This window comes from Balaenoptera acutorostrata, chromosome 9 (genome assembly GCF_949987535.1).
Source record: "Balaenoptera acutorostrata chromosome 9, mBalAcu1.1, whole genome shotgun sequence".
Lineage (NCBI taxonomy): Eukaryota > Metazoa > Chordata > Mammalia > Artiodactyla > Balaenopteridae > Balaenoptera > Balaenoptera acutorostrata.
The window spans coordinates 13965041-13983557 of record NC_080072.1 but is presented as its reverse complement, the minus strand read 5'-3'; the positions used below and the strand labels follow the sequence as shown (position 1 = coordinate 13983557).

General features: G+C 43.0%; 1 protein-coding gene across 3 annotated transcripts in view; it reads right to left on the bottom strand.

Annotated features, from left to right (window-relative positions):
* LOC103003876 (mitochondrial carrier homolog 2) overlaps positions 1-18517 on the bottom strand; it is a 44607-nt gene that overhangs the window by 8388 nt on the left and 17702 nt on the right. For 2 of the 3 annotated variants that reach the window (XM_057552283.1, XM_057552284.1), the window contains exon 12: positions 16429-16504. In XM_057552283.1, the coding sequence (XP_057408266.1) occupies positions 16429-16504 (76 nt within the window). Of the gene's footprint in view, positions 1-14249; positions 14460-16428; positions 16505-18517 lie in introns of those variants that run through there. The other variant, XM_007181231.2, reaches the window with a different exon arrangement.

Sequence of the window (18517 nt, the reverse complement as noted above, 5' to 3'; positions counted from 1 at the left end):
TGTTGTGGCCGACAGCCCCAGTCAGGACCAGTTATCTAATTTTCAAGGTCCAGTGCAAAATGAAAAGGTAGGGCCCCTTGTTCAAAAATTAAGAATTTAGAGGGTGACAACAGCATTAAACCACGCATAGAGCCCTTCTAAGTGTGGGAGCTTGTGTAGCTGCACAAGTTGCATCCTGTGAAGCTGGCCCTGACCGCAGCTGAGGTTCCAGCATCCACTGTTTGCGGTATGAGCGAGGAAGCCTTCCAGATGACTCTGGGCCCGGTCACTGTCTGACTGCAACTGAACGAAGGACTCCTGGCTGAACCCAGTGTATGTCCAGACCCACTAGGGACAGAAATGATTGTTGTCGTTTTAAACCAGAAACTTTTGGGTTACTGCAGCAATAGATAGTTGGAATACTGGGGGAAACAGAACGTGTCAAAACTGGACTCAAGATGCAGTATAGTTACTGAGTTTCTCCCCAAACCCAGGCTCATTACCTGAGCTACCGTTGCTGGACCTCCTTGACCCATGTTGGCAGAGGAGGTAACAGGTAACTCCAGACCCTACCTATGGACCTCTCACTATGGAAGATGGTGGAGCCATTTGGAGTCCTCTGTTTCTTGCAGTTAAAAGCACTCCAACTTTTACAAGTTATTTCCCCTATCTGGGTCTTGGTTTCTTCGGATGCATATTGAGAGGACTTCATAATCTAGGGCCTGTGAGTCTCTGGAGGGAAAATACAGAGGACTTGGTGACTAGAATGAGAGGGGGGAGTGAAGGAACTGCAAGAGTCAGAAGGTGTTTACTCCACCTCTTGCACTGGGATCTGGCGGGGACGGGGAAGGAAGAATGTTCAGTCTGGGTCAGATGACGACTGGTTCCACTTTGGGCATTTAGATCACACTAGATTTGGGGGATGGAAAACTGGGGGGGGACTTACATAGTGTCATCAATTAGGTAGAGAATATAATTATGCAGGAAAAGATTGGATAAACACCAAAATGCAGGAAAAGACTGGAAAAACACCAAAATATTGTTATTTATGGTAGGTTCAGGGATGATATTTATTTTCTCTGTAAAATGTTTTCTATTTCCTAAACTTTCTACAATGAATACTTATTCCTTTCATTTGAAAAGTAATTTGAAATATCAATAAAAACTTTAATTTCTTTCAAATGTATCTAAATACATATTGGAATTAGAATATTATAAAAGTGGGAGCTTAAATTAGAGGAGAAAAGATACATGATTTAATAAACTGTATGGCAACAACTAGGTAGCCATCTAGAAAACTTTAAGTTGGATCCATACATCATACCTGATACCAAAACAAATTCCAAATGGATCACATATTTAAATGTAAGAATGAAACCAAAAAAGTACTAAAAGAAATCAAGTGATATTAACAAAAATTTCAGAGTAAAGAAGTTTGAAGTATGACATAAAATCCAGAATTCATTAAAAAAAATTGGTGGATACTTTTTACTACAGCTTAAAAGAAAAACATATTAACATGGCAAAACTGCCAGAAACAAAGTCAAAAGACAAACTACAAACTGGAAAATATATTTGTAATTCATATCACAAAGCGCTCTAAGAAAAAGACAACTGAGTAGAAAAGTGGGTAAGGAATATAAGCAGTTAATAAAAAATAAAATACAAATAACTGTTAGAATAAGACAATTACAGTAAGATGCCATCATTTTTTTTTACCTCTCAGGTTATCAAAGATCTATAGATTTATAACACACTCTATTGGTGAGGAGGTGTAGAAACATTCACACCCTGTTAGTGGGAGGGTCAACTGGTACCGTTGGACAACTGGACAATATCTACCAAGTTTTATAATGTGCATGCCCTTCAACTCCATGATTCCACTTCCTGAAAAGCTGTTCTTCAGACACATGCCCACATGTCTGAAATGACATGTTATTCATTGCAGCATTGTTTGTAATAGCAGTAGAGGACCCATCCAATAAATTCTGATACATAGAATACTACCTACCCTTTATAGAAGAATGAGCAGTCATTTTATATACTGATATGAAATAATCTCTAAGATTTACTGTTAAGTGAAAAAAATACAAGGTGTACATTTGTTTTGAGGGAATTGGTATGTAGCCGAAATAAAGCCCAGCCAAGCTGTGGCCATCTGAAGCCTCTCAAAGATGTTTTATGCACCCCTCAAATCATTGATTATAGCAGGTTCATTCTAAATGTACCTTTTCTATTCCCCCTCACAATTCACTCCCCTGTCTAATACATTATTATTCAACTCTTGGCTTTCTACATGAGAGTCTTTTACCGCCTTTATGTGTTAGCTTGAATATCACCATATGAGAGGATATCTCCTAACAACTGGCTATGACCCAGTCCTAGTCCCCCATCTCCCCTAAAAAAAAAAAAATAAAGCAAACAACTTGCCATTTTCTATTTATTATGGCATTTATCATTCTAACATATTTTTTAGCTATCCACTCTAGAACATGACCTCCATAAATATTTGTTGAAAGAATGTTGGTTAAGTCTTCTGCTCTGTAATCCTCATATGTATTCTTTGAAAAATTTATTTTGCCACTGTAGTGAAAGATCTAAACTTCCATACAGACTACTCATCAGGCTTCTTTTTCCATAAGTCCACTCCAACTGTACTTGGCCCTCAAAGTCATAGCTTCTTATAAATGGAGAAAAGAAAGTTTCATGGACGGAAATAAGTTTACCTCCTTTGCTTTCCCAATAAGATGACCTCTTTCCTCCTCTGACTCTTTTATTTATTCATTCATTCATTTATTTATTTATTTTTGGCTATGTCAGGTCTTAGTTGCGGCACATGGGATCTTTCGTTGCGGTGCGCAGGCTCTTTGTTGCGGCGCACGGGCTTCTCTGTAGTTGTGGCACGTGGGCTCCAGAAGGCACAGGCTCAGTAGTTGTGGCCTGGGGGCTTAGTTGCCCCGCAGCATGTGGGATCTTAGTTCCCGACCAGGGATCGAACTCTTGTCCCCTGCATTGGAAGGCGGATTCTTAACCACTGGACCACCAGGGAAGTTCCCTTCCTCTGACTCTTAAATTTCCTAACATTTATTTTTTTAATCCAGAGTTCCATTTTCCCATTGATGCTTTCTTGAAAGAGTTCCCTTGAGTTTACACTTAAACAAGAAGAGGCGTTTGGGACCAATCCATTACAACATATTGGAAAATTTGTTAAATGTTATACATTTTTTTTTTTTCAAGTTTTTTTTTTTTTTTTTAATTTTATTTATTTATTTATTTATTTATTTGGCTGTGTTGGGTCTTCGTTTCTGTGCGAGGGCTTTCTCTAGTTGTGGCGAGCGGGGGCCACTCTTCATCACGGTGCGCGGGCCTCTCACTGTCGCGGCCTCTCTTGTTGCAGAGCACAGGCTCCAGATGCGCAGGCTCAGTAGTTGTGGCTCACAGGCTCAGTTGCTCCGCGGCATGTGGGATCTTCCCAGACCAGGGCTCAAACCCGTGTCCCCTGCATTGGCAGGCAGATTCTCAACCACTGCGCCACCAGGGAAGCCCCCAAATGTTATACATTTTATATTCAAAACTACTTGAGAATTGCTTTAAGTTCAGGGCACCATGCTGTAAGAGTTATATCTATACTGTTAGTTAGTAAAATAATTATTTTTGTAATTCTAATGTAAATAGTAATACTTTATTAGGCAAGAGAGGTCCTTAAGACCATTTCGGAGTATGCACTGGGTCCACATCTTTGAAATTTAAGTAATGAATCAAACAGGTTCATGAAATATGAAATAAATATTGATTCCAAAAAATACAAGGTGTACAGTATGCTACCATTCTATTTTTTAAAAAAAGTATGCATTTGCTTTTATGTGCATAGAATACCTCTGAGAGAATCTTCTAGAAACCATTAACAGCAGTTGCCTCCTGGGAAGAGGAATGGTTATGGGAGAAAGACATACTTTCCACTGTTTTACCCTTTTGTACCTAAAATTAAAAAAGGCAGGGAGGGACTTCCCCGGTGGTGCAGTGGTTAAGAATCCGCCTGCCAATGTAGGGAACACTGGTTCGAGCCCTGGTCCGGGAAGGTCCCACATGCCATGGAGCAACTACACCCATGTGCCACAACTACTGAGCCTGTGCTCTATAGCCCGTGAGCCACAACTACTGAAGCCCGCGCGCCCTAGAGACTGTGCTCCGCAACAAGAGAAGCCACCGCAATGAGAAGCCTGCTCACCGCAACTAGAGAAAGCCCGCACGCAGCAACAAAGACCCAACACAGCCAAAAAATAAAATAAATAAATAAATAAATTTATTTATCTTTTTGAGCAGCTGCTTGGCTCCTGCTGGCTTCTATTCAACCTGAGGTCGGCTGAAAGCCCTCAGCCTTTTTCACAAGCACCGTCAAGCCAAACTTCCTTCATCCTGTACTGGTGCAGCTCATGTTTTAAAATACGTATAAATGCAGGTCTTTCCACTTCTTTTAAATTCATCCTGTGGGTTTCAGCCCACTGTTTCAAGATATTTTAGAATCTTGATTCTGACATCCAAATATTAGCTTTCCCTTCCAATAGTGGTGCCACCTGCACTGTGAGCGTGGCAGACACGGTTAACTACTGAGCTGACCAAATACAGAATCTAGAAGCATGACATTTAAGACTTCTCCCCGGATTTACATCAACTGAATAACCAACTTGGGGGGAGGGGCACAGTGGTTAAATGGGCTAGAAATCCACCCGACTGGGCAATCGTGGAGGTCACTGTTTTCCTGGCTGTCTCCTCAGTTGGGAGGCACCTGATGTCTAACTGGAAACGGGGTACGCTATGTCCAAGGAAATTTTCCTAATGACCTTCCAAATAAATAATAACAAACTATATTATTGTTGACATTATTATTTACTCTATCTTGTTTTTAGTGAAGGTACCAATTCTTTTTCTAGGTGTTCTCAAACCCACAGTTTAATGATATTCTAGAATAAATTTGGGAATTCACCTGAAGTATACCCACCTAGAGTTTCCAGAATCTACCTCTTCCTCTTTTCTAACACCGGGACATTTGCAGCCATCGGGCATTGGGGCCCCTTTCCTTTTGTCCACAGCTTTATCAGCTATATTGGCAAGGGTTCCAGGATCTTCTCTGCAAAGGTTTAACACCTTGGGATTTGCACCTCCTTTTAAATGGCTGGGTGCTTAGGTTTACTTCTCTTCTCTCCCTTTGGAGTTTCAATTTCCTCTATCTGAAGTTTTGCTTGACTCATTCCAGTTTAGAAATGCTTTTCTTCGATGGAGAGTGAGGAGAATCGGGGTTGAGTATTCTGCTTTCCGACAACTGCTAACCTGACACCTTTTCCCCAAGTGGAACCCTATCCTATCTTTATTACTCTTGCTCTGAACATAACCAACGTCTTTTACTGTCTGCACTTTTTCCGAGTCTCATTTTATCAAGGACTTCAACCTTCTTCTCTCATACCTGCCTTTTCTTTTGTGAGCCTGTCAGGGAGCTCTCCGTACAGCCACGCTGGTTTCTTCAGCTCTCCCCCTTTTCCTGTCCAAGGATTTTCTGCAAATGGGCTCTCCTCATTTCCTATTTCAGAGCCTCCTGTCTCATGTGCCGCATTCCCATCTAAATCTCTAAACGTGAGATAGTAACTCTAATCTCTTCAAGTTATTTTTCTAGGACTATTTATTTATTCGCTCACCCACTCATTCCATGGCCAACATGCCCTTCCTTCTTTTTTTTTTTTTTTTTTTTTTTTTTTAAATTTTCTCCCCACCCTTTATAGCTACTTTATTTATTTATTTATTTATTTTTGGCTGTGTTGGGTCTTCGGTTCGTGCGAGGGCTTTTTCTCTAGTTGCGGCAAGTGGGGGCCACTCCTCATCGCGGTGTGGGGACCGCTCTTCATCGCGGTGCGCGGGCCTTTCACTATTGCGGCCCCTCCCGCCGCGGGGCACAGGCTCCAGACGCGCAGGCTCAGCAGTTGTGGCTCACGGGCCCAGCTGCTCCGCGGCACGCGGGATCCTCCCAGACCAGGGCTCGAACCCGCGTCCCCCGCACTAGCATGCAGACTCTCAACCACTGCGCCACCAGGGAAGCCCTGCCCTTCCTTCTTGATTCGACTTTGCCCTGTGGTTTCTGTGCCACTGACAGCTCCAGGCAGTTCTTTCCCACGGTCAGAGCTAAGGTCGGGGGAGCTGCTCCCTGGCAGTCGTGTCTGTCAACTGAGAGAGGAACCGGTCGCTGATGCATGTGACGACCTGCCCAGCTGCTCAGCTCGCAGCTGTGTGGGACTGTGGCTGCCAGGGCAGGGTGGGGGCAGTCCCCCAGCCTGGGGCCATCCCACCCTCAGAGCTCGGCTGGGCAGGTGGAAGTGAACTCCCGCGGGGCCGTGGCTTCCAAGCGCTCACCTGTCAGTTTCACCCAAAAGCTCCCCCCCGGAGCTGGCAGTGCGCCGCAGCGGAGAGCAGAAAGCACACAGGATTCGGAGTCAAGCACATCCAGGTCTGAATTCTAGCTCTGCCCCTTCCCGGCAAGCTGTTTAAATGTCTGAGCTTCCATTTTTCTCACTTACAAAATGGGGATATTATGTGGTTGATGGGGTGATTGTGCATAGGTTTCAGTACCCATCAACCCCTGTGCTCATCTCAGGTTCACGGTTTCCACAGGTTATGTTCTTGGCGGACTGTGCTGCTTTCTTTCCCTTTCTGGTCGAGCTGTTTCTTTTGGACATGCTGCAGTATATGTCTATGCCTGGTGAACCTTCCTTTGATGAGCCATGCCCCTGCAGCCCCAAGTAGAGTAGACCCTTGAATCTGTTTGGTTGAATCTGCAGATAGGGAGGGCCAACTGTATATGGTTCCAGTGGAGCTGACCCTGGATCCTGACACCTTCAGGCTGGACCTGACTCAGGTCTGGCCAGTAGAGTACTCCATTCCCCAGACACACCGAATGGAATGGTTTACAGATGGATGTGTTTCAAGCCAGAGTCCTCCAGGGGATTCTTGCTGGAACTTCCTTGAGAGACATTTACTCATTCTCTGAAATTACAAGCTCTAAAAAGCCATGTGAGTGAAGATGCCATTTGTCATCTTGTCACCAAGTGGAGTGAGCCTGTCTGAGGGAAACCAGGCAGAGGTGGGCTCAAGGGATGGGGCAAGTGGGAGTCCTGATGCCTTTGTTTGAACCACCAGATTAACAACTGACCATTTCTGTTGCTTGAGCCAATAAATTCCTTTTCTTAATTAAGCCAGTTTGTTGGGTTTCTGAGTATGCAACCATGATGTACAAATTGACCCTTCCATTGTTATAAAATCACAAATTCTCTCATCAAGTTGCATTTTTACTTCGTTTAAATCTGTTCCCCTATTTTTATGTAGAAAAAACATAACTCAGTATGTGTGCATGACATATTGGAAATTCCCCAGACTTGCAGACCCAGCTCTGAATCCTGGCTCTGTCATTTATCAGTCTTGGGCAAATCAGTTAACCCTTCTGAACTTCACTTTTCTATCAAAAAAATGGGATTATATTTTGTTTATATGGCTGTTTTATGGGTTGGAGCTAATGGATATATGGCCAGGTCGTGTAGGAGGCCACCAAAAAATATTCTATTATTAGGTGGTAAGTACATTTATGTTATCTCAATAGCTTTCACTCTGTACAGTTGTCTATAGATGCATTACTTTCCAGGTGACATCTCTTTTTAACCACCATGGTTTCCAGGTTTATCATGGCCAGGACCAAGGAGAGGGTAAGAACTTTTGGGAAAAGATGGAAGATGAGGAGGTGGACAGGAATTTCTAAGCTCAAATGGAGGAGAGATGGAATTAGCCTTTTAAAAAACATTTGCAACTGCAGAACTTTACACCCACTTTCTATTTATAAATATCCTTGTCTCTCAGCTTGGCTCCTTCTGCACCAGGCTCCAGCGGAAGATAACAAGCACAAAGAGCAGCTGCTAATGAGGTACAAATATGCACAGCAGAGGAGGCTGGAGGAGGAGCGTTGGGACTGCATGACGTAGGCTTAGGGTGCATGGATTTAAGGATGCTACAGCAAGAAGTCTTAAGAAACTTAGGTCAGAAAGTATTTTATCCCCTGTAGGAAGCTTGTATAGGCAGAGAGAAGTTGTAGCCATCCTCCATAACCAGATCATACCATACAGTAGCTCCAGCTTTATCTACTGCCTACTGTCTTGCGCTGGTGGCAGGAAGACAAGATAGAAGCCTGCTGCAACAGCTGAGCAGAGATGATGCACCAAGGCATTGGGGACGGAGGGAGGATGACAAATTCAAGAGGCATTTCTGAGAATCTAGCAGTGACTTCTTAGAATAGCGAAGGGTAGAGAGGATTCAGTCATCTCCAGGGTTTTAGCTTGGGAAACAGGGTGATCATGAAGTGTTTAATAAAATTTGAGAATGCAAGCACCACTGCAGGCTTGGGGAGGAGGGTTGCGATGTAACTGAATTTGAGGATCCTGAACAAACATTTACTGAGAACTATGTGTTAGGTATTGTTCCAGGTGCTCATTATATGGCAGAAATACAGCTCTGAAGAAATGTTAGGACTGTCATTAGAGATGCAATTCCACTTTCCCTCAACCCTTGGCCTTTACTAGTTCCATGACTTTGCCCATATTATCTATATTTATAAAGTATCCCCTTACCTTCTAATTCCTAAATAACCATAACAGCTACCACATTCCAAATATTTACTGTGACACTGTACTCAATTTAATGCCCCAATAAGAGAAGTATTATCCTCACTTTAGAGATGAGGAGCCTGAGGCTTAATACGATCAAATAACTAGTCCAAGGTCGCACGGCTGCTAAGTGACAGGGCTGGAAATTGTTCCCATTCCACCATCCTGCCTCCCAGTATCCTGTCCTTAGAAAACCAGCTCAAGTGCTACTCCTTCATGAAGTCTTCCCTGAGTTCCCCTAACTGGATGTCAGCTTTTCCTCTTGTGGATCCCAGGGGAGCTTGCTTTCAACTTCCGGCACATCCTGCCTGTCCAACACCCATCACGGCAAGTGTTTGGGAGACTCAGTGAGAACCCTTTCAGTGTACCAGGCTTTGCTTTCTTACACGTGGTTCCATTTAATCCTCCCAACATTCTTAGTTTTTATGTTCTCGCCAGACTGCGTCCCTTCCTCAGCGCCCAGTAATGCCATGGAGGACGCAGATTTATTACATCCTCCACTGCCCACAACCCAGGGCTTTGCACTCAGTAACTGAGGGTTGTATTTATAAACTCTAAATGTGGGCCCCTCAGGGGAGGAAGGGCATGAAATGCTGAATTCCAGGAGGAGGTGAGCAGTCTGAAGTGAGGTACGGCTCTGTTGTTTCCACTTTCACCCTCCTTTTTTGTTTCCAGCCAAAGGACACTCTCACCAGTCTCTGGGATGCCAGGAGGGCAGGTGTGCAGACGGGATAGAAAGCGACTAGGCGCACTTCTGTTTCTTGTCCTTATCTCACCTCTGGCTCCTCAGGCTACTCAGTTTGGAAATAAACTGCAAAGCCTAATAGATTTTTCCATGGAAATGTGGCATTACCAGGGAACAGTCCATTCTTCTGGCTGCCTTAGTGAGGCAAAAACTGGTGCTAGAAAAGGTTCTCTCACCCATGGTGTCACCTTGGGTTTGGGAGGGGGCAGGGTTTGTATCATTATTTGCTCTCCCTCTTGGGAAGTTGGCGAGTCTTCAATACCTCCTCCAGGTCACATTTTTGTTTCTCCCCCTTTTCCTTGACACGCTCCAAAGCACTGTTCTCCAGCCATATTTTGGTGTGGTACTAATCTGAATCTATTTGAAAACATTCTTTTTCAGGATGGCAGTAAATGGGTTCTGGAACAACTGTGGTTTTAATACAAAATCTGGCTAATTGGTCCCAGACAGATTCGGGGCCCCGACTGCAGAGGAATCCACTTACGAGAGCGAGGCAAACGGGCTTTTCAACATTTCATCTCACGGCCGTGGAATTATGGCAGTGTGTGTGGAAGACTTGCCTCCCAAGACAGCCTGGGGAGGCAGCAAACAGATGAGGAAGCTGACTCATATGGACAAAACTGGTTGGAGGGGAAACACTTTTAGTTGCTTTAGAAAATTGATTGCTGTTACCCTCTAAGATATTCTCCTGAAAAAAAGGTTGTTTTTGTGGGGTTTTTTTTGGTTGGTGGCAAAAGAACCTTTCATTTGCAACTTTCCCTCTAGGACAAAAATCAGAGTTCAAGATACTAATTCTCTCAAGTCTGAAAAGATAAGACGAGGGATCAATGGAGGTGGAAAACATAAAATGTGACATCCTTAAATAAGCCTAGGGCTTCCCTGGTGGCGCAGTGGTTGAGAATCCGCCTGCCAATGCAGGGGACACGGGTTCGAGCCCTGGTCTGGGAGGATCCCACATGCCACGGAGCAAATAGGCCCGTGAGCCACAATTACTGAGCCTGCGCATCTGGAGCCTGTGCTCCGCAACAAGAGAGGCCACGATAGTGAGAGGCCCGCGCACCGCGATGAAGAGTGGCCCCTGCTTGCCACAACTAGAGAAAGCCCTCGCACAGAAACGAAGACCCAACACAGCCATAAATAAATAAATAAATAAATATTAAAAAAAAAAAATAAGCCTAAAAAAATCTCTCCATGGGAGATAAAACACCCAACTTTGTATTTAAAAACAAACAAAACTCCATGGGACTTCCCTGGCAGTCCAGTGGTTAGGACTTCGCACTTCCACTGCAGGGGGCACGGGTTTGATCCCTAGTCAGAGAACTAAGATCCTGCAAGCCACATGGCATGGCCAAAAAAACCAAACCCCCCCCAAAACAAAAAAATCTCCAGATACAAATTACTATGGTACTTAGGGCAGCAGCCTGAATGAACCCATCCAATATGCAAGGATGTTCTAGAAGAATCCATTGAGGGAATTTCCAGGTGGTCCAGTGGTTATGCTTTCACTGCTGACCGTTCAGGTTCAATCCCTGGTTGGGGAACTAAGGTCCCACAAGCCGCGGGGCAGGCCCCCAAAAAAAGAATCCATTGAGGAGCTGACATGTAAATCACTTTCAAAAAATGTTAACCTTCAAATGTAGTAGGAGTTCCAATACATTGGACTGATGGTACTCCTAGGAAAAAATCCTTCCCGTACAGTAACTTAGCTTTCCATCTGCATAAATCATAATAGTATACAAAAGTAATGGTGATCATCTCTATTTTCAGTTGCTTCACCTATTTATCATTCTGCAGAGGCAAAAAGTGTATCTTTCCTGAATGAAGACCATTCTACTCTATTCTGTGGGAGGCTTGTTCTTTGGTTCACTGATCTGACTAAAATGCAGGGCCTTTGTCCTCAGATGGATCACTTATCGTTTGGTTCACTGGCTACTTTATTCTCAGCATTTCATTGCTTCTATGAAGCAGTAAACATGCCTTGGAATTTGAGAGACTCAGGTTTGAACTCTCCTCTAAAACTTACTGGCTGTATAATTTTGAATGAGTTACTTAATCTGAGTCTCATTTTCTTTATTTCTAAAGTGGGTATACCTACTCTACCAAAGAGTATGAGAACTAAAGCTTATACAACAGGCTTGGCAGTCATTACTCCCTACTGTTCTCTCTTCTTGCTTCCCCTTACCTGCCATAGTACCTTAAACTGACCCGACTTCATGCACTGCTACTTCACCGGCTAGTTTTCCTACAAAGCCCAGTGAGGCTGTTTTGGTGGGCCTGTTTTTTTTTTTTTAATTAATTAATTTATTTAATTTTTTTGGGCTGTGTTGGGTCTTCGTTTCTGTGCGAGGGCTTTCTCTAGTTGTGGCAAGCGGGGACCAATCTTCATCGCGGTGCATGGGCCTCTCACTATTGTGGCCTCTCTTGTTGCGGAGCACAGGCTCCAGACGCGCAGGCTCAGTAGTTGTGGCTCACAGGCCTAGCTGCTCCGCGGCATGTGGGATCTTCCCAGACCAGGGCTCGAACCCGTGTCCCCTGCATTAGCAGGCAGATTCTCAACCACTGCGCCACCAGGGAAGCCCCGGTGGGCCTGTTTTAAAGGGCCAAATATAATTTTTTTCACAGATTTTCAGATCAGAGAGAAGTAATGCCACTGCTGTGTAAGCCTTGAACTTGGTGTTGGATGTGGTTTCTGTTTTGTCAGTTTAGTTTGCAGTATAATTACGAGACTTAGGGGAGAAGTCTGAAGGCAAAGATCTCATCTGGTTGGGAGGACTAAGAGAGACTTCACAAAGAGATGGCACGTGAACTGAATTTTACCATATAAGAAAAATTTCAATGGGGAGAGGGAAAGGAGGACACTTCTAAAGTAGGAAATCATAGCAAAGCTAGGGTATGTTTAGCTGGGATATAGGACTATGTTTACAGTTTCTTTCGTCCTAAGGTGGCTTGTATACCCTGGTACTTTTACAAGCACCCCAAAGTTCCAGGGAACCCCACATTCTTTTCTTCAGTCAAGCTTCAATGACCAGCAGAGTCCCCAGAGGGAATATTTCCTGGCAACTTAGCTCAGTACTGCCAAAGCAAACCACTTGCCCAGTTTCACAAGTGCAGCTTACTAGATAATCCTTATCTAGGTTTACATGATTTACATATATGAGTCAGTTCAGTATTTCCTGCATGTGTATCTTAAGAGTACCTACCTACCTGCATTTACTAGCCCCTGAATAAATTTCAGACTCTGAGTATGTTAACGGCGTATAAAATTTTATGGAGGACCACGGGTATAGTACTCTTATTGGACTTACAGCTTGGATGCAGTTAGATTGATCAGCAAGTACTCTGAATAATGCCAGGCCCTGGTGAAATTTTTCCACAGCCCGACTTTTGCAGGCAAAACCAAAGCCTTGGCGCCCGCTGGTGGTAGACTGGTTCTCACAGTCAGACAAGCGTCTCAACTCGGCAGGCGTAGCGTGTATGAGAACAGAAGCCACAGGATAATAAACATGGCACGTTTTCCTAGATCATCTTTACTTGAAGATTTTTTTTGGGAAAAAAAGTAGGTAATGCAAAACATTTTTATATTAAAACAAATGCAGATAATATTGAATAGAATATAAAATTTACATTCCTTTTGGAGACAAAGAGACATCAAAGACATTTCAAGGTAAGCTACTCAGGAGCTTCAGGCTACATTCCTAAACCCCAGGGGAGGAAGGAGACCCTGTACGCCCACTCTAATATTGTGGGTGCTGCAGCTTTGATAGGGAAGTAGCAAATTCTTCTGAGAAACAGCAAATTCAGTGCTTATTCATTTGGCAACAACCCAGTGGATTTAAGTAAGTGAAACCAAATGCTTTCTCATTTTAGAGCATTTTAACCTGCTTTTAAAAGACCTGAGTAAATAAGATCTTTATGCTTGAGTGGGAATTTATTCCCTTCTAAAATGATCTTTTCCCCCTCGTATGAATGCTACCATGCCTAACTGAGGGTATGACATGCGAGGTGGTCAATATCCTAAGAATCTTGTGGACTTACGTCTGCATTACCAGACGTGAAGTTACAAGTACACCTTCCAAGTGTGTCATTAGGAATGAAAAACAAACTACTCACCTTCTGCAACAACAAAAAGCAAACAAAATAAAAAACAGCAGCACAAAAGATTATATACAATTAGAACTGTATAATGATGTAATTTAGGGATTGGCAAAGACTTAGCTCTTAGAGAAGGGGACTAATGCCGCAGTATTTGCTTTTCATATTTTATATGATGATAAGAATTTCTTTTGGAAAAAAAAAGCCATTATGCTTCCTTTCCAAATCTTGCTTACTCTAATTGTCCTTTTTTTGTTGTTGTTGGCAACACAATTTATTGCTTTGCAGTAACAGACTGAAGGCATGGATGCCTCATGCAGAGATTTTCTAGGGTAGATTAGCAGTGTATTGTCCTTTCTTTGAAGTATGAGAGACAGGGTTAATTAAATGTGCTTAGAAGAATATACTGGGAGACAGATTCTGGTGGATGCTGCTGAGTTTTTAAGGTCTACTAAAGAAAAGGTAACTTATAACCTCCCATATCATTTGCCTTATTAATTTTTGTAAGTTTCACAGAATTATTTCTCTTTCTTCACAGGATTGTACTCTTCATTTTACAAAGCCTTAAACTAAGACTCAAGCTGCATGACAACCTGCCTGTACCTTTAGGTAAAAGCAACTTCCTTCTTTAAGTAAAATAATCTGGAGTAAAAATGTTTCAGAATAACTAAAGGGGGAATATCAGTGGTAAATTATGTTGTGCTGGAAAAAAGAACAGAAAAAGGCAGACACCAAACACCTCCATTTTCCCAAGATTAAATGATTATTAAAAAAGCGTGCCACACTGTATAGAAATCAACATTCTCTCCCATAATTCTGTGCATCTGGGACTATAGAAATGTCACTGTCCCTGCCCCACATCTTCAAATTAACATTCTCAGGTCACAACAATAAGTCTTCCCAAAGGGGACCTTCCGGAAAAACAAGCTATTTCCTCGGCTCATATTTCCCTGGAAAAAAAAAAATGATAAATACAAATAAAGTCTAGTGTGAAAATGAGGTCAGCCAGTCCAAATCAGCAGAGACAACTGGACATATTTCTGAGAAACATGACTAAAATGACCAGGATGAAACCGGGACTATCACCACAGAGCAGCAATGTGTGTTCTCTGACTTAAGCTGAGCGTTTGTGGAACTAACTACAATTCTGACACACGGATAAAGGCAAGTATTTCTTATCTATTTAGACAGAATTCCCAGTTTGGATTCTGGCTCTGCCACTTGCTAGCTAACTGGATTATCAAATGAGTCAATTCATATAAAGTGTTGAGAACAGTCCTATCACGCAGTTAAGTCCCAGCTTTTGTTTGTTTGTTTGTTTTTTTGACCGTGTGGCACGTGGGATCTTAGGTCCCTGACCAGGGATTGAACCTGCGCCCCCTGCAGTGGAAGTGTGGAGTCTTAACCACTGGACCGCCAGGGAAGTCCCTGTGCCAGCTTTTATTTGTTTTGAATGGAATGGTAGATCTCTAAGGAGTACTTATAAAATCTTATAATTAAAGTAGTAATGTTGTGAGTTTAAATGAGTAGACTCTGAAGTTAGACAACCTGCATGTAGATCCTGCGCTCCCAAACACTGGCTGTGTGACCTTGGGTTACATAATTGGTATTATTTAACCGTTCAAAGTCCCCGTTTCTTCATATGTGAGGTGGGATGATAAAGAACGGTACCTATCCTCACACGGCTGTTCTGAGGGTTACGTGAGCTGATACATGAAAAACTCTTCGCATAATGCCTCATATACAGTAAGTGCTCAATTAAGATTTGCTGTTGTCTTAAGCATTTAAAGGACTAACCGTTCCCTAGGTAAGGTGTCTGATACCCTAATAATTTTCTAGTTGCTTTCTTCCTATAGCAGGGGGCTGGTTAGGAAGTGGGGAAAGAAGGGCCACCTTTCCTTTTAAATGGGGACCACAAAAGGAGATTGTCCAACCGAGAATGTAAAACTCAGAATGAAACCCAGAATGTTCATGTTAGGTCTGTCTGGCAACCATCCAAGTGTCCTGGCCTGGGTTCACAGAAGGGCTTGTTGGGCATGCTGAGCAAAAGCCCCCCCAGCAGCACTTAGGCCTCTGCATTCAGAGTTCAGGCTGGGAAGCCTGAGCCCTGTGAACAAAGGCCTTTCTCGTATGTGTCACCAGTGCTATAATATAATGCAACAAAGAGTTTCCTCATACAATTTCTTCTACAATCCTTTAAAAAGTGCTTCCCATTCAAAAACAGCTTTCAACTGATGGCCATTTTAGTGATTCCATGTTAAATTTAGCCCACAGCCATTTATCATTTTGGTTCCTAATAAAGCTCTGCCTAGATTCATCAAGAATTTTTGGTTGGAGATGACCTACACCTCACAGCAATAACAAACAATAAATTGGAGTCCGGACAAAATCATCCACTAACATGACTCTGGAAGTAAGAGATCAGCCCTTTCAACAACACTGTGACAAATAATGTCATAAATAAATAACTTTTTATTTCTCAGCTTCTCTAAATACTGTAGGAAAACACCTGAATATATTAGGAGATTCTGAAAAGTTACAAAAAGGTGAAGTTGGAAAAAATAATCTGAAATCAAGGGCATCATTTTAACAACCAGGATAACTGTCTACCCAGACCTTATTTGCAATTTGAATGTGATCACTCAAATGGCTCCCAGATCACATCTAGGAATTCTTAATTCTTCACTACCTCTCCTGATTTCCAAACAGCACATTTTATTACTATGCCAGAGTGACACATGGAACACTAAAAAGGGTACATTAATTGGTAACTAAAGGATAACCTACAAGAATTAACCTGGGATTCCAGAGACATTTAAGAAAACAAACAAAAACAAAACAAAATAAAATACGAGGAGGGGAGAGGGAGGGAGGGAGGGAGGGAAAGCGGGAGGGAGAGAGAGAATGAGAGAGAAGTACCTCTTTTTGTAGCATGCACCAGCAATCTATCCAAGAAGAATACACTGGGGAGTAGGGAGGGCATCCACCAGCAAGCCTGAAATAGAATAAAAGGTTAGCTGCTGAAGTCAACATTTATGAAACATTCTCTCAAGAGCTCAGTAAATCTTTGTCAAAACTTTCTTCCTGGAAAGTTCCCTGAGAAGCAATTTTAGTTCTGAAGAAACAAATTCTATTGGAGCAGGTGAAAGACTGAGCATCCAAAACGGATCGCCCTCCCTTACATTTAGGTTTTGAATCAACATAACATAAACAGAAACTTCAACCAGTTATGTACTTTCTAAAACATCTAGGTTTAAATTTGTGGACAAATGAAATCCTAGAACATAGTAATTATACGATTAAAAAGCAGGGAAAGAGAATTTAAAAACTAAGTAGTATTCAAAAGACTCCAAACATGACAATGGACAGTGGCGTGAAATGGTGGTGACTACATGCTCTTACTCAGGTATAACGCCTTGTCACTTCCTCTCTCAAAGAGTGCAAATAATAATAGTAACAACAACAAAGACAACAACACCACACTTAACCAATCCTTCAAGCCTGCTCTGGGCCGAAATGTGGCAGCTGCTCCACAAATCACAAAACAAACAGAATATGGTAACTGTGCTCAGAACTCCACACAGCTATCAATTAGATATCTTGTTTGAAAACAATGACATGTATAATGGCATATTGTGGCAGGTACTCCAGAGGAACAGACTTTTGAAATAAATCAAGAGGCAAAACTTCTGGGACTTCCCTGGTGGTCCACTGGTTAAGAATCCATGCTTCTGGGATTCCCTGGTGGCGCAGTGGTTAAGAATCCACCTGCCGGGCTTCCCTGGTGGCGCAGTGGTTGAGAGTCTGCCTGCCAATGCAGGGGACACGGGTTTGTGCCCCGGTCCGGGAAGATCCCACATGCCGCGGAGCGGCTAGGCCCGTGAGCCACAACTACTGAGCCTGCGCGTCTGGAGCTTGTTCTCCGCAACAAGAGAGGCCGCGACAGTGAGAGGCCCGCGCACCGCGATAAAGAGTGGCCCCCGCTCTCCGCAACTGGAGAAAGCCCTTGCACAGAAACTAAGACCCAACACATCCAAAAATAAATAAATAAATAAATAAATAAAAAAAAAAAAGAATCCACCTGCCAATGCAGGGGTCACAGGTTCCAGCCCTGGACCAGGAAGATCCCACATGCTGCAGAGCAACTAAGCCCATGCATCACAACTACTGAGACTGCACTCTAGAGCCCGCGAGCCACAACTACTGAGCCCGCGTGCTGTAACTACTGAAGCCCATGCGTCTAGAGCCCATGCTCCGCAACAAGAGAAGCCCGCGCACCGCAACGAAGAGTAGCCCCCGCTCACCACAACTAGAGAAAGCCCGCGCACAGCAACGAAGACCCAACACAGCCGAAAATAAAATAAATTAAAAAAAAAAACACCATTCACTTTATAGCAGTACACCATATATACTCAATAAATATTTGTTAATCAATAAATATTAAAAAAAAAAAAAAAAGAATCCACGCTTCCACTGCAGGGGTTGCAGGTTTAATCCCTGGTTGGGGAACTGAGATCCTGCAAGCCACGCAGCGTGGCTAAAAAAATTTTTTTTTAATTAAAAAAAAACGAGGCAAAACTTCTGTCCAACCTGGTAGAGTCAGATGGCACCTAGAAGCTGGAAATTAGTGGTGTCCACCACCACACCCACCCCCTTCCCCAGCCAGTACATGAAAGGTCAAGAAACTTTCCATTTTCAACCAAATTTCCTACTTTTCTTACTTGAAAACTCACTTTCTCCATGAAGCCCTGAGGAAAAACAGGTACAGGTTGTCATTCAATCCCTGACATACTTTTTGTAACTTTTGAAAGAGAGGATAAGGACTTAAAACAAAGGAGGGACTTCCCTGGCGGTCCAGTAGTTAAGACTCTGCTGCGCTACCAATGCAGGGGGCATGGGTTCGATCCCTGGTCAGGGAGCTAAGATCCTGCATGCCACACCTCATGGACAAAAGTAAATAAAAAAGTTTTTTTTTTTAAAAATGTGGGGACTTCCCTGGTGGTCCAGT